This window comes from Eublepharis macularius, chromosome 8 (assembly GCF_028583425.1).
Source record: "Eublepharis macularius isolate TG4126 chromosome 8, MPM_Emac_v1.0, whole genome shotgun sequence".
In the NCBI taxonomy this organism is placed as follows: domain Eukaryota; kingdom Metazoa; phylum Chordata; class Lepidosauria; order Squamata; family Eublepharidae; genus Eublepharis; species Eublepharis macularius.
In genome coordinates, this window is record NC_072797.1 from 15,987,309 (window position 1) to 16,013,275 (window position 25,967).

A 25,967-nucleotide genomic window follows, 5' to 3' on the forward strand; every position below is an offset into this window, starting at 1 on the left:
ATGACTGCAGAATCTTACACTCTATTTAACAGGATGACATGAAATGAATATGTTTTAAAATGAATAGAATTATTTTCTTGCATACACCTTTTGTTACACAGTGAAGATCCTTGTGCTGTGGTGGCGGGAGCTACCAAAACAGTTTTTTTAAAAAAATAACTTCTGCACAGACAATCAGATCTCCAGAGGCCAACTGTGCTAGAAGTCCAGCTGTGCTAAAGCTCTACTTGCCCACTTTCTAAAAACATTTGTCAGGAAAGGTACTGGCGGGCGCCTCATTGGGGACCCCTGCCCTAGTGTATATATTTAATTTAGTTGAGCATCAGTTTGAACACAGACTCCTTCCTGCTTTGATATTAAATTCCCTGACATAGAAGACACAGTCCCTGCCTCTCTATTGAACAAAGCTTTGGGATTGGATTCAGTCCCCCAGTTTGCATGAACAAAAGATAACATGCATGGGATATACAACTGCTGTTGAGATGCTTTGCAAAAATCATGTACCCGCATTTTGCACAGTAATCTCCCAAACATGTTAATGTTATGCAGGAAGATGGGAATAAATGTGGAAATAAAGAGGAAAGTCTTGTGTGTAGGGCCTGTTTTTGGTGTGGGAAAGGTGTGAGAAGGGTGTCCCCATCCACCACTGACCTGCCCCTTCTTCTAATATTCCCTGCCCTTTAGTTCTGCATTAATGAACTTAACTGTGATACAGCAGAAGGTTGCTGAGTAGATATGCCCTCAGCCGCCGTGATCTGACAGGGTTGTTATAAAGATGAATGAGATACGAACTGTAAGGCTCATTTCATCCTAAACGTACTGAAGAAATTATTCGTAATAGTAACAACATTCTCTTAGAAGATGAAGCTGAGAATGGCGTATCCCCCAGTTAACCAGGCACACCAAAGCAGACAAAACATACCCTAAATTTCCTTCATATTGGAAAGATAAGAGTGCTGAACGGAGTGTAGAATAGATACATCTCTGTGGAAGGAAAGAGCAGAGACGCATGCTATTTCTACTATCCTCGTACAAACACACCTCCTAGAGGACAGGAAGGTAAATTGCAAGGGGTCCATACTTGGCAGTTGTGGGTGCTGGAAGCTTTGAAGGCGAATTTGAAGGCGCGTGGAAGAATCTGAAAATCCCATCCCACATCCCAAAATACCCCCTTCCAGGTTTTTTTTACGTTCTCAGACTTTCTCCTCTGCCCCAATCTGATGTTCAGCTGATGTCACCATTCTGTCCCTTCTGGTGCATTTTTAAGAAAGTCACTTTTTAAGGGTTCTTTTGGGTTAATTTGAGAAGTCATATTATTCGGCATACTTGAGGGTTTTCCTAGGAAGGCAGAGGCCTTTTACATGGTTTGTGGATGGCCCTGTTGTGTGTTTTATCCATTTGATTTGTATTGGACATAGCAATACAGACACTTATGGCTAGGGTTGCCAGGTCCCTTCACTCTCCCAGTGGAAGACGGGGATTCTGGCTCTTACCTCCCCTCCTTCCCCTTGTCTTCATCTCACGTGCATGCTCCCAGCTGGCACAATGACATCACAGCTGGGAAGTGATGCCATCATGTTGGTCAAAGGGCAGCCTGGGAGTGCTCCTGCACTCTCCAAAGAGCTGGATTGCATCCCTGTGGGGCCTGATTTGGTGCGAAATGGGACCACTGCAGGGGGTGGGAGCACACCGCTGCAGGGCACAGGAGTGCACCGCAACTCCCAAGGGTGCCCTGTGCCACCGGGGCACCCCAGGGGGCATGCCCCCCCACTGGCTGGGTAAGTGGGGGTGGGGGTGGAAGGTAGGAGCAGGAGATCCCCTGCCCCGGGCAAGGGAATGGTAAGTCTACTTATGGCAAACATATACTTGGCAATTATTGGCCAGAGAGAGCTTCTGTGGTCCAAATGAAAATAGTTGGAAATAAAAGGCTGCCTTCAAATCATAGAAGGAAAAAAAGGAGTTACTAAATACCAGAGACCAGAAATGGAATATGCTTACAATGCAAATAGTGCAATGATATATTTACAAATTTCTAAAAACATCTGTGATGGAATGCAATTTACAGAGAGGTTTCCACCATGCAGCACTCAGAAGGCTAGAGAGGGAGGATGCAAGGATCTGCCAAGTAACTCTCAAAAAGACTTCACTGCATGAGTCCAGGAGTTAAAGCACTTTACTGATAAACTACTAGAATCATATCCCTACTGCATTGCTTGCCAGGAATGGAGTTTCTCTACAAGCACACGACATATACAGGATTCTAAGCATTGCCAAATCCCCAGAGTCCTCACCTTCTTTAGGGAACAGGAAGCAAAGTTCAAGAGATGAGCAAGCAGGACAAAGCAGAGATGATGTGTTGGAAACTTCAAGGTCCCGAGGCACTGCTTCCCAAGCTAAAGAGAAAACACACAGATAACAGCAGGCTAGCCCCCTCCCTTGCAGACTTCCACATTCTAGTCAGAGACCAGCTTCAGCCCCTATCACCAGAGTCAAACAGTACAGAAGGTCTTGCAGAATACAAGCTGTACACAGGACTATGACAGGTGACATCCTGACAGAGGAGTTGACAGTGGCTTGGTATAAGAAATGGATGGGCCGGCTTCCCCATTCCCTCTGAGGATGTTTCCACATGTCTGTAAAGGGATGGCACACTCACTTAACACTAGCAGCTTTTCTCCTTCACTCCACACGTCTCCAATTTCAAAGCCATAGGAGGCTGTTTGGCTTCTGTTTTTTTGGTGCCCTTGATGAGAACACAATTTCCCGCACATTCCTGCATCCCGAAAAGGTGCCGAAAAAATGGAAGCCAAACAGCCTGCTACCACTTTGAAATCAGAGATGTGTGGAGTGAAGGAGAAAAGCTGCCATCCTTCAGTGAATGAGCTATCCCTTTAAGGACGTGTGGAAATGGCCTGATTGGCCAGTCGGAACCCCACCTTCAAAATGTGAGGGTTGCTGACAGGATTTTCAGTTAGGAGTTGGGAATTAAAGTGTGTGTGTGTAAGCATTTGACGAAGGAGGTCGGACAGTTACCCCTCTGAATTAAGGGATAGGATATCAGTTGTCCTACTGTAACAACTTTGTTTGAGGGAGAAGAATTCTCAGTATAAAACTTATTTACACAGTCACAATAGAACTGGGGGGGGGTTGTTTTTGGCTAAGATGGAATTAGGTAGTAGTGGAGACGTCCATTCCAGCCAAATGAAAGGCTATTTCTTCTTAGAAAAGGAAGAATAATTCTGCCCAGTGTCTAGAAAAACAGGTTTGGTTCTGTGGAGGACCCTAGGACTGGTGTAAAAGGAAAACTGTGTTGAACTACCATCTGCACCCTAAGGGGAACTCTGTGGAGAAAGTTTGTTAATGTATCCCAAGGAGTAAACAAAAACATCTTTCTAATAGGATAGAAGAACATTGAAACTAAGCTGCAAGAAAACCGTTTTGCTTTTTATTTTTAAAGAATTCTGTTCTACTAGCAAGTTTTACCTCAGCCCTTTCAATCCCTGACTGCCAATATTCTATCCCTGCCTGTTCAATAAAGTTTCTGTTTCTTTTGAGAGTTACTCAGCCTCTGTTGCCATTTCATATAAAGAAGCAAGAGGGCTCCTGCTTTCCCCCCTAGCAAGTCCTGGCTTATCAGGGTGGGACAAAAAGAACAAGACAAAAAAAGTTGTACCTTTCTGTCAGTGAACTGGCACAGGGGTTAAGGTTACACTTCTTCTGTCAGCATCATTATTCCAATCCAAACTGCACTGTGCAGTAGCTTTGTATAGGATCCAGTCATAGCTTCTCAGCATAGCTTGGTTCCTGGCCTATAGGTTTGCAAACTTCCTGGTGGTGGCTGGAGTTGTCTGGGGGGTTACAACTAGAGGTAGGCATGATCCAACTAGAGGTAGGCATGATCCAAAAAAAATTACCGATCAAGTTGATCGTGGATCGGTGCCAGCGACGATCCCAAACTGGCGATCCACACCGATCATCTCCTGTTTCCAATCCATGGATCGGGGATCAGGGATCGGGGAGGCCAAAGCTGTTCCCAGCTGATCAGGCACTAAAGTGAACCCTCAGCTGAGGTGCCCACTGAGCTTGGCCCCAGAGCCAGGCAGCAGCCCTGGAACCAGAGGAAATAGATCCCTATCCACTAAAGCCAAGCACAATTGTACTCTCTCTCTCTCTCTCTCTCTCTCTCTCTCTCTCTCTCTCTCTCCCCAAAGGCTAGCAAGTGGCAAGCAAGAGCTCTGTCCCACTCCACTGCTAGCAGAAAGTGAAACTCAGCCTGGGAGCATGTGGCTATTTATAAGCATGGGTCCCATTCTGCAACGCAGGAGGGCTGTGTTTGGCTGTCAGAGCTGCCTCTCAGGGATTGCAGGGATGAGATTGGAGTGCCCATGGCTACAGAACACCCCCTTCCCCCTCCCTCCCCTGGGTGTCTTCTCCCAACTGGTGAGTGCTTTGCTGCTCCATGGTTGGAAGGAAGCCCTGCTGATCAAGGAAAGCTGGGCTTCTATTCGGGTTTCCAGGGCGACAGAAGGAGGGCAAACACAGCTCAGGCATTCCCCTGGCTCCATTGCCAGGGGAATAGATTGCTGGCGCCTGTGTGTCTGGATTCCCGATCCGAGCACGATCGCCCTCATCAAGCCCCGATCAAGCACACACACACACACCCCGAACGCTGGATCGGTTGCCGTGGACGGCACCGATCCTCCAGGTCCCGATCGCACGATCACCATTATCGTGGGTATTTATTGATCATAATGCTGATCGTGCCCATCTCTAGTTACAACTGATCTCCAGGACACAGTGATTAGTTCCCCTGGAGAACATGGCTGCTTTGAAGGATAGAGTCTATGGCATTATACTGTTCTGAGGTCCCTCCCTGTCTTCTCCAGGCTCCACCCCTCAAATCTCCAGGAATTTCCCAAACTGGAGCTGGCAACCCTATCTTAAAGAGGAAACAATAGCAGCTCCGCCCTCTCCTAGGACAACTGTGAGGGGGGAAAAAGAGAGAAAAAGAAGATAAAATACAGGTCTGCTGTGGAAACGCTTGATACTAGGGAGGTGTTAATCTGTAGTTCTTTGAATGCAGCTGTGGCATGTGCATTTTTAGAATCTCAGAAACAAACAAGCAAACAAACATTTAACAATCTTACACTTTTTTTTTTTTTGCTTTGTCTTGTGTTCCACTGCATAGTGGCTTCTTTTGTTTAAAATGTGTTTCAGGCTTGAGAAATGTAACCTTGACCAAGCAATCTGGACAACTGTTTGGAGACTGGGGAAAAATAGTCAAATCAGCCAACGTGCTCCTCTAATCATTGGGAAAGGATATCACCCAACAAAAGGGGGGGAGTACATAATCTTAAGATTTGCAAGCAGCAGCCCTCCCCACCAAATTTTCAGCATGTGCAGCTAAAAAAAAAATCCACATTTTTTTGCAAAGCTTCTTTAATGGATCAAATTAGGTTTTATATTGAAGACAAACAAATGAATGGGAAGCCATGCAGCTCTTTGTGCGAAACCATTAATTCTCTCTGCTTACAAATAATAACCTTGCAGGGTTATTCAGGGCAGATTACACTGATGCTTAAGAGCTTTTCTCCGCTTCTTCTAGAGTCTTCCCTTTTGTCTTTTTTACTCTTCACTGGAAACAATTGCAATGCAGATAAAATTCCCAAGCAGTCAATGGGGCAAAGCGGAAGAAAACTTGTCAGCCAGTCTGTGCACTGTTTTTTAACCTTCTAGAGTCAATTGGCTTTTGGGATGATTCAGTTCCCTACACAAAGGTCTTATGGAGCCTGTAAAAGATGGAAGCAAAGCAGCTGCTTTTCATTCATAGTTGTCATTCAGTCTGGGGGGGGGAACAAAACAAAAACAAGACAGACCGGGCTTTGCATTAAAAGATACTGATGGTTGTTAAGCAACAGCTATATAAAAAGAGGAGAAATTAAAACTTCACACCTCCTTAAGCACCGCTTAGAAAGCCCTGTGGCCCAGCCAGCGCTGGAAGACTGCATTCATATTCAGGAGAATTGCTATACCTTTTAGGCACAAAGACATCATAATTAGGCTAAACTAGTTCCCGGGGAGATGTCTCAGTCAAAGCAGTCCTCCAGGCTGAGTCTTTCAGGGGCAGGAAGTGTCGCATGTCACGCACACCTGCCCTGCACTATAGTGCCTTCCCTTTTTGTAGTGCTGGATATTTTGCTCAAATGTAGTCATACATTTATACAGCTGTTGTTTTAGTGGAGAATACCATTATTATTATTGTTGTTGTTACTATTACTATTACTATTACTATTACTATTACTATTACTATTACTATTACTATTACTATTACTATTACTAATGGTATTTATAGTCCACTTTTCTCGTGGAGACTCAAGGCAGATAACACAGTCAATATCAAGAACATTTCAATAGACAATGCCATATGGTCAATAAATGCAAGTTTACAAATACAAGAATCCAATACAGAGTTGAGGAAATGCTGAAACAGAACATAAGCAATTCTAGGACTGACATTTGACAACATAGAACTACCCAGTAGGGTCATACTTAAAGCATGTAGTTAAAGCAACAGATAATACATAAGGCAACATAGTGGTAAAATCCGTGGTCCCTGTCTCAGAGATGGGCACAAACCCAAAAAAAACCAAACCATGCAGTTTGTGGTTTGTCATGTTTCACGAATCATGGACCATGAACTTTCATGAAACTGCACGAGTTCACGAACCGGTTCGTTTCGGTTCGTGAAAACATCACTTCTGGGCCAGCAAATCACCACTTCTGGCTCAGCAGAAGGTCACTTCCGGGTCAGCATGAAGGTCTGCAGAAAGCCCAACCCCTGTTGCCTAGGAAACTGATTGATTGGCACCAGGCTGTCTGCAATGATGAACCAAAAAAAAAACCCAAACAAACCACCCTAAAGTTCGTGGCGAATCGTCAGAAATGGGCTCTGATGAACCGCTGGTTCGCACACCATGAACCGGCCTGGTTCGTGATGAATTTTGGTTCGCATTTCAGTTTGTGCCTATCTCTACTCATTAGTGAAGCATCACTTTGAGACTATCTCCCTACACTAAAGCCGTCCTATCTGAGTAAAAAAGCCCTTTTGAATAATTCAGTTTTGCATTGTTTGCAGAAAGCCAGAAGTGTGGGGGTTCTCCTGACCTCTTCAGACAGGCCATTCTATAGACCAGGGGCCACCACCATGGAGACTGCATGTGTGCAGGCAGCTGTTGATTTTGTCCATGTGCAAAGTGGCATCTGCAGGAGACCCTGTTCAGATGAGCGAAGCTGCTGTGGAGGAACATAGGGAGAGAGGTGGCTCTGTAGGTATGCCGGACCAAGGCCATGAAGAGCTCTGTATGTGATAGCCAATACCTGGGACTGCGCACGTTAACTGGTAAGTAGCCAGTGGAGCTACTGCAGGATGGTAGTGAAATTCATGCTCCTGCTCACTCCTGATAACAGCTGAGCTGCAGCATTTTGCACCAACTGGAACCTCCTAATTAACTTAGATGGAAGACCTATGCATAGTCCATTACAGTAGTCGAGTCTTGATGTTACCATAGCATGGAACAAAGTGGCTAGATCGGCCATGTTGAGGTAGGAAGCCATCTTTCAGGCTAGGGTGAGGTTATAGAAAGCATCTTTTGCCACTGACTTAATTTGTTTTTCTAGTAGTAGTGCTGAATCCAGTATAACCTTAGGTTCTTAACTGAATCTGCAAGAATCAGATGAAATCAGCCCAGTGATGTTAATGATATTGCGTAGGCAGGCTTCAGGGGTGGTGCCAGGGTTTCTGGTGCCTGCGACTGCCCCTATGTGTGTGTGTGCTCCCCGGACTGTGTGATGATGTCACTGCGTGATGTCATCATCACGCAGCAAGCTGGCCCCATTGACCGGCGGGTGGCTGGGACAGCACGCGGAGGCTGCCCGCGCTCCCAGTCAGGCATGGTGGGTGGCTGGGGAGGTTCTGCATGCCACCCCGGATGCCTGCCATGCCTGGCCCACGGCTGCTGCACCCGGCCGGGGGCGTGTGTTGGTGGTGGCGGCGGCGGCAGTGACAGCGGTGGCGGCAGCGCAGGGCTGGCTGGCTGCAGCAGCTGCGGGCCAGGCACACCAGCTCCATGGCATGCGCCTCCACCCCTGGCACCCCCCCAGCACCCCCTTCGGCACCTCAGTGCTCTCATATCCCGCCTCACCGCCTCAATGGTGGCACCGGCCCTGGTAGGCTTTTACAGTATCTCAGATTCTTTCCATGATGTTTTGGAGCAGGGTTGCAAGATCTGGGTTGGGAAATTCCTGTAGATTTTGGGACTGAGTTTAGGGAGCAGAGGGACCTCAGCATTGTATAATACCATATAGTCCACCTTCAAAAAAATTATGCCACCCAAACTTCCTTTGCCTTCCCTTCCAGCTTCTTTTTCATTGAATGAACCAGTCATATGCATGCCAAGTTCTGTGGATTGAATACAGTTCTAATTTTCTTTCTGGCATCTGATCTCAAGCAGTTGCATAGAGGGGACTTCACAGATAAAAATGGTGTGTGTATGTATGTGTGTGTGTGTGTGTGTCTCCTATACTTCCTCCTCCCACCCCCAAGCATCAGCCATTATATATTGCTAAGGCTTTCTCTGGTATGCTACACATGTTTACTCAGCAGTGTCTTTTCCCAGAAATAAGATGTGTTAGAGCCAAATAGGATGTGATGATGGTTGTTATGTGAATAAGCTCCCAAATATGCCCCCCCTTTAAAAACCAGGTGCACAGACCCCTGATTCAGATTGGGACTGTGACACAAGATGGAGGGGGATTTAAGCCACTGATCTGCACTATTTTCACAATCTGAAGAGCCCCCCTAGAGATGATATTTGGTCCATTGGGTAAAAATACAAAATCTGATTGGGGGTTGGACTAGATGACCCTAGAGGTACCATCCAACCCTATGATTCTATGATTGGAGCAAATTGCAGCTAAGCCATGTCAAGAAAATGTTATTGGGGAAGATTGGTATCAGGGTTTGAAAGCGCTTATTTAAGACATCTCCACACATCCTATGCCAAAGGTGATTCGGGAGGGACCAAGGGGAATGACATGGTGATAGAAAAGGTCCATACTGTCTCCCGTGGCCCTGCCACAATTCCATTGCTGAGGTGTTGAAATCTGCATCCAAGATTTCATTGTCTAATGTAGATGAGATCCTGGCCCACGTGTACTTTTTTAAAGATATTTTAAAGTTTGCCATCTCTTTCACGGACGTGCCAGGGTCACCTATAGTTTGAATCTCAGTAAATTGACTGTAACAGTTTATGGCTTTAAAAACATAATCATGCTTTATAGAACATTTAATCTTACAATAGACCTGGCTCTGCTTGTTACAGAATCACTGTATTTGGTCACATGATTTAAAAGCAAAAGGGAGTGTTTGTGATTTTGTTTTTGTTATAGTAGAAACAACTTAATTGCCTATAATATGCAAAATTTAACAGATGAAAATGACCCCCTCCCCAGCAGCTGCAGGATACAAAATAGCAGGCTGGTGTGACTTAATGCCTTCAGTGTTGATGTTTTTACATGAATGTACACTCGAGACAAGAAGAGAGGCATGCAGCTGTTCAAATCAGGCTGTGAAACTCAGCCTTACGTCCAGCCTCTGAACTGCCCAGATGAAGGCTGTTTCCACGTGTCTTTAGCGGGATGGCACACGCATCGAACGCTGCTGGCTTTTCTCCTTCACTCCACGTGTCTCCGATTTCAAAATGGTAGCAGGCTGTTTGGCTTTTGTTTTGTCGTTGGCTTTTAGGGGACTGCAGGAAAGTGTGTTCTCAGAAAAGGTGCCAAAAAAGCAGAAGTCAAACAGCCTGCTACCATTTTGAAAACAGAGACGTGTGGAGTGAAGGGGGAAAGCCGGCAGTGTTTGAATGGACTGTCCTTTTAAGGATGTGTGGAAACAGCCACAGTCTTGCAATGACAGCAGGATTCCTTGGCACATCCAGACTTCCAAGTATGCTTGTTGCTCTGGGTTGGGAAATTCCTGGAGACCTCAGCAGGATATAATGCCATACAGTCTGTCCTCCAAAGCAGCTATTTTCTCCAGGGGAACTGATCTCTGTAGTCAGGTGACTGGGGATTCTGGGGGATCTCCATGCCCCACACAGAGGTTGGCAACCCCACTTCCAGGCCTAATAACCCTCTTGTATATTGGTTCCCTGCCTCATAGTCCCCAGTCAGTCAAGAGAGCATGACTGATCACCTGCTAATCATGGGGAGGAGCTGTGGCTTAGTGGTAGAACATCTGCTTTGCATGCAGAAGGTCATATGTTCTATCCCTAGCATCTCCTTACCTCTGCTCTCTTAGGTTCCATGTCACCCATTGTTTGCTCAGATCCATGTTTTTTTAGAGCCCTGTCTACTCTGGCTCACACCATTTAGCTAACGTGAGTCCCTTGGTCAACCTCCCAAATTCTCTTCTCCTCACCATTTAGTCTACAGCTCCTCCTCTTCATAGTTTGGATACTATGGAAAACCTCCTTTGACAGAATGCATTTTCACCAGCAGAATGGGACTTTCTTTCCCCATCACTACTGCAGCTAGGGGTGGGGGTGGGGGTTAGAGGACTCTTGGGAACAGCATGAGGAGGAGTGGGGGGTCTGCTATGGGAGGAGAGAACTGGCAAAAAGCACCTCTTTCCTCCATTTGTTGAAATCTCCCTCAGGATCCAAGCCACTAAGTGCCCCAAGTTTTCTTCAGGACCTTGTCTCTGCTTAGACCGGGGGTCCCCAACGTGGTGCCCATGAGCACCATTGCTCCCACCAGCATTTTCCTAGTGCCTGCCAAGAGTTTTTAGAAAGTAGGTGGGGACAAGTGGGGCTTTTGCCAAGCACGACTTCTGTTTGGCCATTGGAGATTTGATTGATTGTGCTAGGGCTGCCAGTCCCCTAGCAAAAAACCTTCCAGGTCAGCATGCAGCAGGTGCACTCCTGCCAGCCACAATGATGTCACTCCCTTAAGTGACATCATTGCTCCCAGGAGTGGGTATGCTCCTGTGCTTTACAGGGGCCCCAAAAGGATGTTCAAGAGGTGAGTGCCAGGTCACACACACACACACACACACACACACACGCTGTGAGGGTAAGGGAACCTGGCAACCCAAGCCTGTGGGCACATTTGGGATTTTGAAGGAGTGGTGAGCACCAGCCAAAAATGGCTACTGTAGGAGGTAGAACTAAAACCAAAATGGCTGCCATAGGAGATGGAGCCAAATGGAATGCCTCCCTCTGCTCACCTTCTGGGAAGAAGGAAAGCCTGAAAGGGTAATGGAACCATACACTGACTAAGGAAAGCCTGCATCATCCTGGTCCTCCAGTGAAAAACCCTTTTTGTTTGAATGAAGGCAGCCAATAACAAGCCCTTCCTACAATGACCCTACCCACTCTCTGAAAACTCAGTGGGTGCTAAGGGAAGTACTGGGAGCCCCACGTTGGGGAACCCTGCTTTAGCCCCTCTGCAAAGAAACTTTTCTGTCCAACTGGTGGTAGGAGAAGTAGAAAGTGTCATCTATTGTCACTTCCTTCCCTGAATTTCCTGCCTATCTTGGAATCATAGTCGGCAGTTAACTTAATTCAAGAGACAGCAACCTCCAGATTACTAATGGCAGGAAATTAATAAAACTGAACAGATTCTTTGGGCTTTGGGCAGATGTGTTGTATTCCTTCCAGATTGAATTTGGAAGTCCCACTTTCCTGAAATGGCTGGGGCAGGCCCTCAAATACCTTCATTTTGCCTCAGAAGACTCTTTCAAGGCATGCACACAAAACAGGAGAAATACAGTCAAGGAGGCCTATATCCTCCTCCCCATTCTGTAAATGGAATGTTCTGCAGTGTGTGGAGTCATGCCTTTAGCTTTGTAAGGAAAATGCAGAATGCATCTACCCATGTGTGCAAAGTGTCGTCAAGTTTCAGCTGGCTTACGGCAACCCCGTAGGGTTTTCAATGCACGAGATGATCAGAGGCGATCAGAGGCCATTGCCTACCTCTGCATTGCAATTCTGGACTTCCTTGGAGGTCTCTCATCCAAGTTCTAATCATCTACCCATAGGGAGATTAAACTTCTGAAATCTTAAGACAGGGACTGAAACCAAAAGCATGTCTGTTGCACATTGGTCCAGTATGTACTTATTGATGGCTGAGCCCATGACAGCATGATTGAAATTCAGCATAGGCTGAACTTACAGAGCATAGCATAGCTCGAAGCTAGGAGAGCCAGCCAGTGTGGTGTAGTGACTAGAATGTCAGACTAGGATCCAGGAAACCCAGGTTCAAATCCCCACTATGCCATGGAAGCTCATTTGGTGAAACTCAGCCTATCCCAACTCACAGACTAGTATGTGCCCCAGAGAATGCTCCGATCATCTGGAAAAACATCTGCTGGTGATCCCTGGCCCCAGGGAGGCTTGGTTGGCCTCAACCAGGGCCAGGGCCTTTTCGGTCCTGGCCCCAACCTGGTGAAACTCTCTGTCTGAGGACACCCGGGCCTGTCAGGATCTTCTATCATTTTGGTGGGCCTGTAAGACGGAGATGTTCACCAGGTGTATGGTTGAGGCCAGCATGAGATCCTCACTGAACCTCCCACCAGCCTCCCACTAAGTGTGGGGTTACACAGTGTCCACCGGCTGGTTGCCCAACATATGGGTAGAGCACGGAGCTATGTAGTGCCCATTTGTTAGCTGAACCACGTATGGGTTGCAGTACATTATCTATCTGCTTCCCTCCCCCTGTATGCTGATGGGCAGGAATCTGGAACTGACCCCATCTTGGGACAGTTATTATCTGTTGATTCTATGATGAACTGTTGTTTTATGAATTGTTTTTAATATTTGTTTTATATTTTTATAACTGCTGTACCTCGCCCTGGGCCCACTTGTGGGAAGAGCGAGTTAGAAATATAATAGATGATGATGATGATGATGATGATAAATGGAAGAGGGGGAAAGCTGCTTTAGGTTATCATTGGGAAGGAAAGTAGGATATAAATATATAAATAATAAAAATATAAATAAAAACATCATGTGAAAAGGCATAGTGTGGGAAGTTGAGATATTCCCAAAAGATTATGGGAAAGTTTTTTCCTCTTTTAATCTTGTGAGAGCTGCCAATGTAAGTATCACCCCAAAAGCTTATTTTGAGCATAAGAATTCTTGGAAGCTTAATTCTGTCCACGTTCCATCTGAAGGTTGCACGGGTAATCTTTCTGATGTGATGTGTGTTGCCTTCTAGAGCTGTTTTGCAGAGATAATTAATATTTTACAGTGGCAAGACACAGCAAAGAAAAATGCAGAAATAGAAATGCGGGGGTATGAAATGTTTGAATGGCATACAAGATTCTGAAATTCTGAAAGAAAAGATTCTGAAAGTGGAGAAGAGCATGATAGGGTAGTAGAGGAAATGTTAGGCTTGGACCAGAGAGACCAAGGCCGTTTCCGCACGGCTTACCGCTGCTCGTAACTACCCGGAAGATCGCGCAAAAAACACGGAAGATCATGTTTTCTTGTGCGAGATTTGTGCAACGTCACGTGACATCATGGTTCATCACTGTCTTTCAGTACAGTGGGATTATAATAGGAAGGCTTTAAATTTACTAGGCTAACCTCAAGTCTACTATGCTAAGCAACATTGAGGAAGGACAGAATCCAAAAGTGAGAGACTGCAAAAAATAGCTGAAGTTTCGGTGAACATAAAAATGTTGTCAGTGCCAGATGAAATTTGTGAATCTCTGAAAACTTGCAGGTTTGTTGGTCACTGCTGCCAATCATCTAAATATGATTGGCAGCCATCACTGATGGCTTGTCTGAAGGATGGGAGAAATCTCTCTCTTTTTAAAGCATTCATCTAATTGATTTGCCTTCAGTCTCATTTCAAAACAGTTTTGGCATTTGACTCTGGAAGCCTTGTAGAACCCAAGATGGTATAATGCAAGAGATTCTTGAATCAGATCTCTCTCAGTATGTTTAAATATACCCAATATTTCAGAAACAGTTGCAAACTGCTGTACTCTATACTACAATAGCACATACAATTTTATTTTTTTGCCATCTGAGAGATAGGAAAAAAATAAAAGTTGAAGGCCAGAAAACAAAATCTGTGGTAAATATATGAAAATGTATTATTTGGCCAGAAGCATTGCCATAAAATCACAATAGGTAAGACTGCCAGCATGTGTGGTTTCTTTGTTTCAGAATCTGAGGGGTTTGTGGTCTCCATCATACACAGCCCTGTGTGAACAGGATACCAGTCCTATTCTTAGAAGAGTTGCCCAATGATTTCAATAAATTGAGAAGGATGTAACTGCTTAGCAACTGGTAGCATCAAAAAAGAAATTCCTCAAAACTGTCTTGTCTTTGCTCAGAATTCATTGGGGAAGTAGATCCATTTGTCACAAATATTGCTTTAGGGAAAATTGTTTCCAATAGAATATTCAGAATTATCCCTAAAACTGGCTTGCATACAGTTGTCACTATGAATGGCAAGAATGGAGCAGAGGTAAAGCAAATAAACACAGACGTAGCCACGATCCTTTGGCAGTGTGTCACTCCAGCATTACATTGTTCTAAGTGAAGTCACGAGAATAATAGAGTCATAAGAGCAAGAATGAATAGCTGTCAAGAAAGTGCTGACTTTCCCGCTGTAGGCACAGAACACATTGGCTTCTGGCCAGGTGAGGGCTTTGTCTTTGTATTAAATAAATTTGTGCTTGTATGATCAATCTGTTGAGTTGATGGTATTGCTTTTCTTTGCTTAAGGTATGTGAAGCACAGACCTGTACCAAAGCAAGAGGCTTATGGGTGCAATGTAATTTGCTTCTAAATGTATTTGAAGATCGAAATAGGAATTTGGAGGCCACAAAACAAGCTCAACTTCGTTCGGTTGGATGTAGCTGTGGATAGAGGGATTATCCGAAAGCAGAGCTGACAAAGATAAGAGAACAGACAAGAGGGAACTCATTCTAGTTCCTTTGAATTAGGGTTGCCAGCTTCCAGGTGGTGACTGGAGATCTCCCGGAATTACAACGGCTCTCCAGACCATAGAGATCAGTTCCCCTGGAGAAAATTGTTGTTTCAGAAGGTGAACTCTATGGCATCATACACCTGTAAGGTCCCACCTCTCCCCAAACTTCACCCTTCCCAGGCTCCACCCCTAAAAAACTGCAGGAATTCCCCAAGCCACAGCTGGCAAACCTACTTTGAATCAATATATTCAAAGTTAGTAAGGGAGAACTGGGGTAACATTTTGGGGTCTCTGACCACCCTGGACGCTCATAGAATTGGGAAGCAGGAATCCTATTCCCCTGGTGGAGGCAGGGGATCTTCTGGTCCCAGCCTCTGCAGTCCAAAGCAGGTCAACTAGAGTTCTAGCCCAGACCACAGAGACAGAGAGCCAAGCCAGCAACAGCAGCAGCAATGTATTTCTCAATCACCACATTTCTCAATCACCTTTGGCATTGGAGGTGATGCAGATTCACTGTATAGGTTGAGAAGAAAGAGATCTTCCCTTTACCCCACTCCGAGAAGGGCCATGAATTGCCTGAACTGGCCCTGTGTGCCTTACATTTTTTTCCCCCTGGCCACCTGAAAACAAATGCTGAGATATGAACTTGTAATATACAATGGCGACCTGAATGAGCACACCACTTTCTATCAGTGCAGTGCATTTTATCCTCTCTTCCAAGGAACTTGAGAAAGAATGCATGGTTGTCCTTTCTCCATTTTCTCCTAACGGCCATCTTGTCAGGTAGGTTAGGATGGGTTATCTTTTCCTTGTTCCTCTGAAAACTGGTGCAGGACCATTTGCACACGTCTTTCCCCCTTGCCCAAAATCGCACAAAATTCACAGAATGACAGTGTCTTCATGGTGCGATTTCCTATCATGACTCCGTTTCATGCTGTGATGATGTCAGAAATCACACTATGAAACAGAATCATGTTGGGAAATCTTGCCATGAAGACGCCGTCATTCCATGAGTTTTGTGTGATTTTGCAAGAGGGAAAGATGTGTGGAAATGGCCCAGCTTGCAAGTGATAATTTGAACTTGAAAAATACAGTTCTATCCTGGTCAATTTAGATGGATTTTAAAAGGGTATAACCATTTAGGGCTGCACAGTACACGTACCAGATTTTATTCCAATACTTCAGTCTTTATTTATTGGAAAACATTTCAATCTCTTTCTTCCAGAGTTTAGAGCAGCTTGCGATAATTTGCATGCACGGTGTAATACAGATACAAATTCAATACAATAAGCAACACAATTAAATCCATCATTTTACCAAGTTCTGCTTGTAAAGAAGGGCTTTGGGTATAACACCGCTAAAAACATATCCTATTTCCCCTTTTTAAAAGGCCAATCAAAAAAGCTAGGTCTTGCAGGCTTTCCTTAATAGCCAACAAAATTGTCAAAGGAATTATCATATTTTAAATAAACAGTCTGACTAATGCCAAAACTAGGTCAGCTAGACCAATGATCTCACCTCGTTTGAGCAAATGTTAACTTCAGAGTTCACTGTGGGTGAATTCAAGGTGCTGAACTGGATTAATTCAGAAGCGTTCATCTGATATTTTTGTTTTTGCCTCTGGTTGAAAAAGCTATAAATTTGGTAGTACATTTTTGAAAGCACCCTCTGTCAGAGATCACAGTCCAAATGTGATTATCCTTATACCTCCTCATTGCTTTGTCCTGTTGCTTATCGTATCCTTTAGCTGGCTTTGTGGAAACGGGCCTGAATTTCCATCAAGAGGGCAGAAAAAAAATAATCATACCCCCAGCCTTTGGAGTTATACTCCTTAATTCATTCTGTATATTGAGAGATTGGTATCAATTTAATGACAGATTTCTCTATCATGGTTCACATAAGGCTTCTTTGAGTAGCTGAATTCACAATGAAGTTCCTCCTCCCAGGCCCAACAGTAGAATCAGGTCAGGCCATAAGGTTGACATTTCTATGCTGTCAAGATATGGAGCAATCCCTGTTTATGTTTTTAAAGAAAACCCTTATGAACATTTTTTCCTTATGTTATAAATAAAAATATGTATTTGTTATTAACAAAATATTTATTAGTTATTGCAAGGAAACTTTGACTCTTGAAAGCTCACACCTTGGGTATCTAGTTAGGCTTTAAGGTGCTACTGGACCCTCCTTATACCATCATCCTACTGTTGCAATCTTGGGTGAAACCTTGTAAAGAAATTCCGTTTTATCTGGCCCTAAATCTTCAATTTCCTTTTTCTTTTTTTAAACAAGAGTTGTTCAGAACTCAAGACTTCGCACTGTTCAAGACATAATTGAGTGCTTTTTTGGTCTGAAGTTCCCTTTGCAGTTATTAATGATCTGTCTCTGGCCAAACTCATACATTATCTGTATCCTCCCTCACCTGAAGAAGGGAGCTTTAACTGTCAAAAGCTTATAACATGAAAATCTTGTTGGTCTCTAAGATGCTACTGGATTTGAACCTTGCTGTATCCCCCCATCTTTTCAGTAATATGCTGAAGATGTGATCGCATAGCATCAGCAGTCTGATAAGAAGGCAGCCTTGATGTGTCATGTTCTTTTTAGACTCTCTCCCCTCCTATGAAGATAGGGCATCATTTTGTTTTTGTTTGTTTGTTTGTTTGTTTTTGTTGGTCGGTTGGTTGGTTGGTTTCAACTTCTATTCTGCCCTCCCTGCACAGGCAGGCTCAGGGCAGATTTATATCCTAAAGTCAACCAGCAGATATTCCGATTGATTAGTTCAGAGTAACCCTTAAGACTTTTTCAGTCAATATGATTTTGGCTGTTCCAGGAGAGTGATCTTCTTGATACGTTTGGTTGCCGTTTTGTGTGAATAAGGCAACATGCATTATTTTCTGGTTGCAGTACATATGGTCAGAAAAGCCGTTGAAGCCAGTTTGGTGTAATGGTTAAGAGTGCGGGACTCTAATCTGGAGAGCTGGGTTTGATTCCCTGCTGCTCCACTTGAAGCCAGCTAGGTGACCTTGGGATAGTCACAGTTCTCTGGAGCTCTCTTAGCCCCACCCACCTCACAGGGTGATTATTGTTGTGGGGATAATAATGACAAACTTTGTAAACAGCTCTGAGTGGGCGTTAAGTTGTCCTGAAGGGACAACTTAATTGAATGTTATTATTATGTTGTTATTATTATAAATAAAGCCTGCTAGAAAGTATGTGTGGAGTGCAGCCCTGTTCACACAAGATGGCAACAGTGTGTATCAAGACGTTCATTAACAGTACACTCTACTGATGAGCAAGGTAGGTAAAGGTAAAGGTGCAAGCACCGAGTCATTACTGACCGATGGAGGACATTGCATCACAGCATTTTCTTGGCAGAATTTCGTTAAGGGGTGGTTTGCCATTGCCTTCCCCAGTCGTCTACATTTTACTCCCAGGAAACTGGGTATTCATTTTACCAACCTCAGAAGGATGGAAGGCTGAGTCAACCTGGAGCCGGCTGCCTGAACCCGGCTTCTGCCAGGATCGAACTCAGGTCTTGAGCAGAACTTGGACTGCAGTACTGCAGCTTACCACTCTGCGCACATGAGCAAGGTAGAAGCACCAAAATTGTTATAACTGAAAAGTGATTTAGAGGTAAATAGATCAGCATTCAAAGCCACAGGGTTTCATGCAACCATTTTGTGAGGTTGGGATGTGGATTGTACCAGAAAGTGACAGCAGGCAACACTGAAGGAACAAGAGCCTCTACATGATACTGTTAACATGGCTCCTAAGTGGATAGCAGCACCTAGCATTGTAGCTAGGAGTGTGCACCTGAGAAAGATTTGAATTTCCTGCTTTGTGTTTACCCAAAGCGAGAAAATAATTCAGGATAATCATCTGCTGAAAAAAGCCACTTTCAAACACCCATCATTTTTTTCAGCCTATGGGAGAGGGAGGAGGAACCCCCCTTCTCTCCCTTCCATTGGCTGAAAAAAGCAGTGGCAAGAAAAGTGTTTCTGCTTTCAAATGCCCACCACTTTTTTCAGCTAATGGAAGTGGGAGGAAGGCAAGCGGCAAGTTCCCGCCCCATCATTTTTTTTACCCAATGGGAGGGGGTTCTTCCTCCCCCCCACCAGTTGAAAAAAGCAGCAGTGCTGGAAGTTTGAAAATGTTCTTGCTGTTTGCAAATGCAAACAGCTAGAAAAGTGCTGCAGGTTGACTGCTGCCGCTTTGCTCAAAACTTCCCAAAGCAATATGAATCGTTCTGGAAAGCTTTGCTTCGGGATTCCTGAATCAGCTCAGCAATGCTGGGGCCGATTCGGGTATCCCGAATTATTCCAGATCGGGCCCGGTTCAGGTTAAAAGCCTGACTTGAAAACCCGAAGTGCACATCTCTAATTGTAGCTGCTGAACCCAAGAGTGATTGAATCCTATTTTGCAAAATCAAGACTGAACATTCCAGCTTTATTAATGGCATAAGTTTCTTTTCTAAGTGCATCTGAGGTACACTGAGGTTAAGTAACTGAGCATGCCACAGAAGCACCAAGGAGCTGTCTAGCAACTTTTCAAAGAGACTAGTTGCTGAGAATGAGGCTCAGCAGCAGGCACTGTGGTTTATACAGGGGGAAGTGGTGACTGGTTTCACATCTGTCAGAAGTGGCAGATATATTAAAAGGGGGAATAAGAAGCTGGCCTCAAAAACCTGTTTAAAGGAATCCATAGTTGGACTTTTAGCAGAGTTATATCAATTGCAGAGTAAGTGTGCTTGTGTGCTGGCTGGCTGGCTGGCTGGTGTGAGTGTGAGAGGGAAAATAGCAAACTTACATTTGACTTATATTTAGAAAGGAAATAAGAGTTCTTTATTATAGGATCTCCATACTCTGATAGGAAAGAAGGAGAGATAGGTTCCTATCTACCTGTCTAGTCTAAGGATGGACATGGATGGCAGAACAAGTCCTGCATCCATGGTTCCAAGACAAAGGGGAAGTCCTGAGAACAGCAATCTATGCATCAAAGGACAATCAGAGCAGTAAACAGATGCCCTCCTGACCCATCTATCTTTCTAACTCTTTGGTTTGTTCCCCTCTGAAATCTGAGCAAAGGGACAGTGTTAAGTCCTCCTCTTCTAACAAAATATCATAGGGTTGCCAAGTTCCAGGTCGGAATCAAAAGGGGGACTAGCCACAACCAGACGTATAGGGCTGTTTCTTCCGGTGTGTTGCCACTTGATGTTTGAAAATCCTTGTCCTAGAATGTGACTTAGAAAGATATTAGACCCAAGCAGATGGCCTCAACAAAGTAGTTATATGAAACGAGTTGTTTATAATAGCTGGCTCCTCGTTGGACTGGGGGCTTATTGGAATTTTCTCATGCCCCCAACACTATGGTCCAATCTCCAAGAGAAGAAACATCAACATTTTATTGGATTATATTGGACTTTATTGTCTTCATTGTTACATTATACAGTTGGTGACTTTTGAGTAATGGAAATGTTTTTGTATATATGTATATGAGTGTGCAATATTGATGTAATAGGAACAGGCTTTTGAATGAATTTTAGGAATATTTATTGTAGTTATTTATATATGCACTTGGTCACTTTGCACAGATTGGTTAATAAGATTCTATATTTAAAAGGTTTAAAATTATTTTTTTTGGTGTACATCAAGTTTTTTTTCAGTTAGGGAGTAGGTATTCCCTATACCTCCAGTTGTGGGTAATAGTCTCCCTTTGAATTTACCCCTTGTTCCCTGGAGGAGCCTCTTTTTTGTTTTTCAAGTTCCAGGTGGGGTCTGGAATTCTCCCAGAATTGAAACTGATCTCCAGACTACAGAAACCAGTCCTCCTGGGGAAAATGGCAGCTTCAGTGGGCAGGCTGTATGGTATATCATAGATCCTAGGAGAAATCCTTCCCTGAATTCCCTCCTCCACAGGGACTGCCCACAAATCTCCAGAAATTTCCCAGGCTGGCGTTGGCCGCTCTATGTATGAGGCGTCTGGTCAAGTTAGTGTCATACTGCTTGCAGTATGTATATATTTTAAACCAGCTTTGCAAACAATGAAATCAGAGTTCAGCTTGTTTAATATTTGGTGTTTGTCAATTGTATTTCTGTGGCTGTTGCAGATGTGATATGATCGTTCACAGGGCTTTTTTTCAGGGGGAACACGGGGGAACGGAGTTCTGGAACCTCTTGAAAATGGTCACATGGCTGGTGGCCCCGCCCCCTGATCTCCAGACAGAGGGGAGTTGAGATTGCCCTTTGCGCTGCTGAGCGGTCTAAACTCCCCTCTGTCTGGAGATCAGGGGGCGGGGCTACCAGCCATGTGACCATTTTCTCTGAGGGCAACCCACTGAGTTCCACCACCTCTTTTCCCAGAAAAAAGCCCTGATTGTTCACCTTTTGCTGAACAAACCAGCCTGATATACCATCACCCAAAATATTTCAGAGCAATGAGAGAACTGTGAGTTGCAGCTAGGAAAATAAATTATTATATTGAACTACTCCTCCAACTTTCACGGTTCCTTGCAATGTGACTGAAAGCAAACAGTGACAAATGGTAGTCCATTTAAGTGCCATCCATTTATTTGGAGCTAAGACAGCCAAATCCCATAACACCCTCCCCCCAGTATTACACAACTGAAGAACAATTGCTTTTTTTTTTAATGAGCTTCAATTCTTTCACTTCAGTTTGATGGCAGATTTCTAAAAACTCCCAGATCTTTTCAATGCTTTATAATACTAATGGAAAACTTACCCTTGATTTAATTATAGGAATAGTGAGGGTTGGTACTTTATTTTCCCTTCTCCCCCGGGTTTTTGCATCGTCGCACTGTTCATTTAGGCAATTTACAGTGTAGGGGAACAGAAAATTTTAATGATAATTACAGAATATGTTATGTTAATCAGAGGGAAAAACTCCATTATACATCTGGTAAGAGATGCTGTCGTCAGTGTTCAAGCTTTTCCTTGGATGATGGTGGTAGTTTGGATAGAGTGATTGCTTGTCTACTCTTGAATGTTAAAAGAAGATGCAATAGAATCATAGAGTTGCATCATTATTAAATCTAGAGATTTTGCAATGGTTGAAGAATAAAATAAAACATGGGAAGTACCTGGTACCTGTTGTAAAACCCACTTTATATCAGGGGATGACCATTGGAAGACTACACGGAACACTTGGTCTGTGTCACTATACTCCCATATGCGGGGCTGGTGCCACCATTGAGGTGGTGAGGTGGGCGCCACAGGCGCTAAGGCGCCCAAGGCGTGCGCCATGGAGCTGGCGTTCCTGGCCCACAGCAGCTGCAGCCAGCCAGCCCTGCACCGCCACTGTCACCGCCACCACTGTCACCACCAACAAATGCCCCCAGCCGAGCACAGCAGCCATAGGCCAGGCAAGGCAGGCATCCAGGGCGTTGTACGGAATCTCCCCAGCCACCCGCTGCACCCGACTAGGAGCATGGGCAGCCTCTGTGCACCGTCCCAGCCACCCACTGTCCAATGGGGCTGGCTTGCTGCATGATGACATCATCACACAGTGATGTCATCATGCAAACCGGGGGGCATGTGCACGTACTATGTGTGCACACATGTAGGGGCAGCCGTGGGCGCCAGAAAACAGGATGCCGCCCCTGCCCATATGTCTTCTATGCACTGCAAACAACGTTCTCCTTTTCTCAGGACTATCGGTTGAGCAAGAGTCAGGGCCTATCTCTGGAGTGGTTTACCAGAGGGAGCGTGGAGGGTCTTTACTTTTGGCATTCATGGATAAAATGAAGAATGGTTTTATCTCAAAGAGCCTTTGGTAGAGGGCAAATTGTTGCTGCAGCTCTGGCTGTATTTATCTTGTGGTGCTTTTTATTGGGCTTGTAACTCGTTGCTTGGTTAACCTCCTTGAGGCAGAAAAGGTGGGATAAAATATCTTAAATTTTTTTAAAAAGAGAATCGAAACTTCTGACATTTTCCTTGATGGTTATTCCCCTCAGAATTTATTGTCCGATCCCCATTTCATGAGGAAAAGAACTGCATGTATATTCATTCCATCAAATTTCCATTGGTGAATTCTAGATTTGGATGCAAAGAGCAGGCATAGGATACATGATGGCACTACAAGCTGCAACTAGTCTTTTAAACCGTATAAACAAATTTAAAGGACATATTCAAATGCATGCTGTGCATCCATACCAATGAAGCTCACAGAAATTTGCAGTAGATTCAGGGAAGGATATGCTTGAATCAGCGAAACCACAGAACAGAATATATTACCTTTCTCCAGTTTAAATAGTGATAGAGTTGTCAACATGCAGAATCATCTTGCTTTACAAAAATAAAGAAATGAAATATGTTTGCATGTTGCCAAAACCTTAATATAGGTTTGTTTGTTTTTAAAGGGATGCTGGATAAATTGTAAGTCAAGTGAATAAAAGAAAGGGATCAGAATGAAACGGCCGTTATGTTTTGCCTTTCATTCCATACTAAATCCGCACAAGAATCAAATTACTTCAAAAAAAATTTTAAAAAATGATCTTAACTGTTTCAATGAATACTGAAGCACACCAATCAATCAACAAACACTTCAGTTGATTAATATAAGCATTAAGCCTATTAAAGTTCATAGTCTTATTTAGTATATGAGCTCCTAGGGTATTTACTTCTCAAATCGGGATTTTACCCTGAATGCCATTTTATGATTGCCTACACATTGTAGCCATATATCCATATATGTATATTCCTGCAGTACTAGAGAAGATTCCTGCTGAGAATATTTAAATACTCTTCCCCACTGTTCTTAAGACAAATGGTATGATTATTATGTAATAACCATTCCTTTTCCTCTCATAGATCCCGGGCTGCACAGACAACAATTTTTCCTGCAGAGACCGTCAAATGTGGTAGTTATAGAAGGAAAGGATGCTGTGCTAGAGTGTTGTGTTTCTGGCTATCCGGCGCCAACATTTACGTGGATGCGAGGAGATGAAATAATCCCATTCAGGTATTTAGTATGTCAGTTCTGAAAGGGCACATTAGGGAAGAACGGGATTTTCCTGGCCCTGCTTGGTTCTGTTAGTAAAGTGTCCTTTGATGTCCTTTCTGAGCCAACCACACTTTAACAGCGAGAAAATCATAAAGTGATGTTCTCAGTAGGACCGGCTTTCCATGGCCGTTTTCACACTGCTTACCGATCGTGCAAAACTCCCGGAACGACATGCCTTCCTGGTGCGATTTCCCATCATAACTCTGGTTATCAAGGGAAAATGTGCCAGGAAGGCATGTTGTTCTGGGAGTTTTGCACGATCAGGTAAGCAGTGTGAAAATGGCCCATGTGAGTACAAAGGGGAAGAATCACTGATCCCTCCAAAGGGCTGGAGGTAGGGTTGCCAGGCCCCCTCGATCTCCCAGTGGGAGATTGAGAGCTGGCTCTTACCTGGAGGGGGGGTGCACGTTCACGGAGCGCGCCTGCGCGCTCCTGCAACCATTATGATGTTACTGCTGGAAAGTGATGTCACCACGCAGCCTGTCTTGGCGCGGATTGGGCCCGTTGTGGACCACTGTAGAGCACAGGAGCGTTCCTGCACTCCGCAGGGCCCCACAACAGGCCCGATCCGTGCCCAAATTGGCCTGATCCGCGCCCATTTTGGCACGGATCGGGTCCATTTCAGTGCGGATTGGGCCCGTTTTAGGCCCCTGTGAAGCGCGGGAGCGTTCCTGCGCTCCGCAGGGGCCCACAACAGACCCAATCCATGCCAAAATGGGCCAGATCTGTGCCAAAATGGGTGTGGGTCAGGCCCATTTTGGTGCAGATTGGGCCCATTGTGGGCCCCTGTGGAGCGCAGGAATGCTCCCGCGCTCCACAGGGGCCCCGATCCAGGCCAAAACAGGCCTGATCCTGGCAGTTGCTGTGCGCAGGGGCGCACAGCACCACAGGGAGGTGCACATGGAATGTGCGTGCCCCCCTGCTGGCCAGGTAGGGAGGAGCGGGGTGGCAGGGTGGAGGCGGGGGATCCATTAAGGCAGCTCTAGCTGGTGGAGAAGGGATCCATTAAGCCCTATACAGCTCTTCTTCATTGTGCACAGATCTGGGAACGATCAGTCAATTCTTTTTCTTCTTCTGTGGAGCTCAAGACGCTGTTCTAATCCTCCATTTTATTGTTCCAACAGTCATGGGAAGGAGATTACACTTAGAAAAGATAGGCGAGTTGAGCCTCATGCAGGGAGGTTCATGGCTGAGTGGGAGTTTCAGTAGTATCCCTAGTCCTTGTCTGACCCTGTGACACATTGTAAACAGAAAAGAGGTGGAAGGAACCCCCCCACCCAAACTCAACCCAAATGTACAGTAGATACTACATGGATGAAGCTTAAAACCTTTAAAATATATTCAAAATATTTATTATACCATGTACACAGTACACAAATTAAAAACAAAGGGTCTGAATAGTGGGCTACACACATGTGCTTAAAATACATATAACATTCTCCAAAAACAGTTGATGATACTGTCTGTCAAGGCATCCTCACCCCCAGACCAGGGCTAAAGATGCCTCGGTAAAAAAGGCAGCCACAAATTACAAACTTGCTAATGTGAGGTTATTTGCACACCAGCTTAGGTAGTTGCCACCAGTCCTTTTATCTCTCCCAACAGTTCAGGAGTAAAAAGGACAAATCTCCCGGCTCTCAGGAAATAAACAAGAAAGTCTACCTTGCAAGGGTTTCCACTAAATAATCATCCAGTAGGTTGTTTCTGGTCAAGAGAGACACTGTTTAGGCTTAGAGGTTAAGAAGGCAAGAGCCACACCAAAGCAAAAGAAACATAATTATTTATTAGGAGCAAAGATATTAGAAAAAAGTAAGACAGACTGGGGGGGAGCAACAAATCCTTAGCAAATAGCTCTAACTAAATAATTTCAGTTAGCAATAATCCAGGCACTTGGTCCTTCATTCAAACAAAAGTTCAAGTTGCATCACTCTTTCCTTCTCAGGAGTAAT

General features: G+C 44.6%; 1 protein-coding gene across 1 annotated transcript in view; it reads left to right on the plus strand.

The window, feature by feature from the left end:
- DCC (DCC netrin 1 receptor) overlaps positions 1-25,967 on the plus strand; it is an 814,397-nt gene that overhangs the window by 123,536 nt on the left and 664,894 nt on the right. Inside the window, exon 4 of the mRNA XM_054986644.1 lies at positions 23,826-23,976. Coding sequence (XP_054842619.1) covers positions 23,826-23,976 — 151 coding nt within the window. The remainder of the gene's footprint in view (positions 1-23,825; positions 23,977-25,967) is intronic.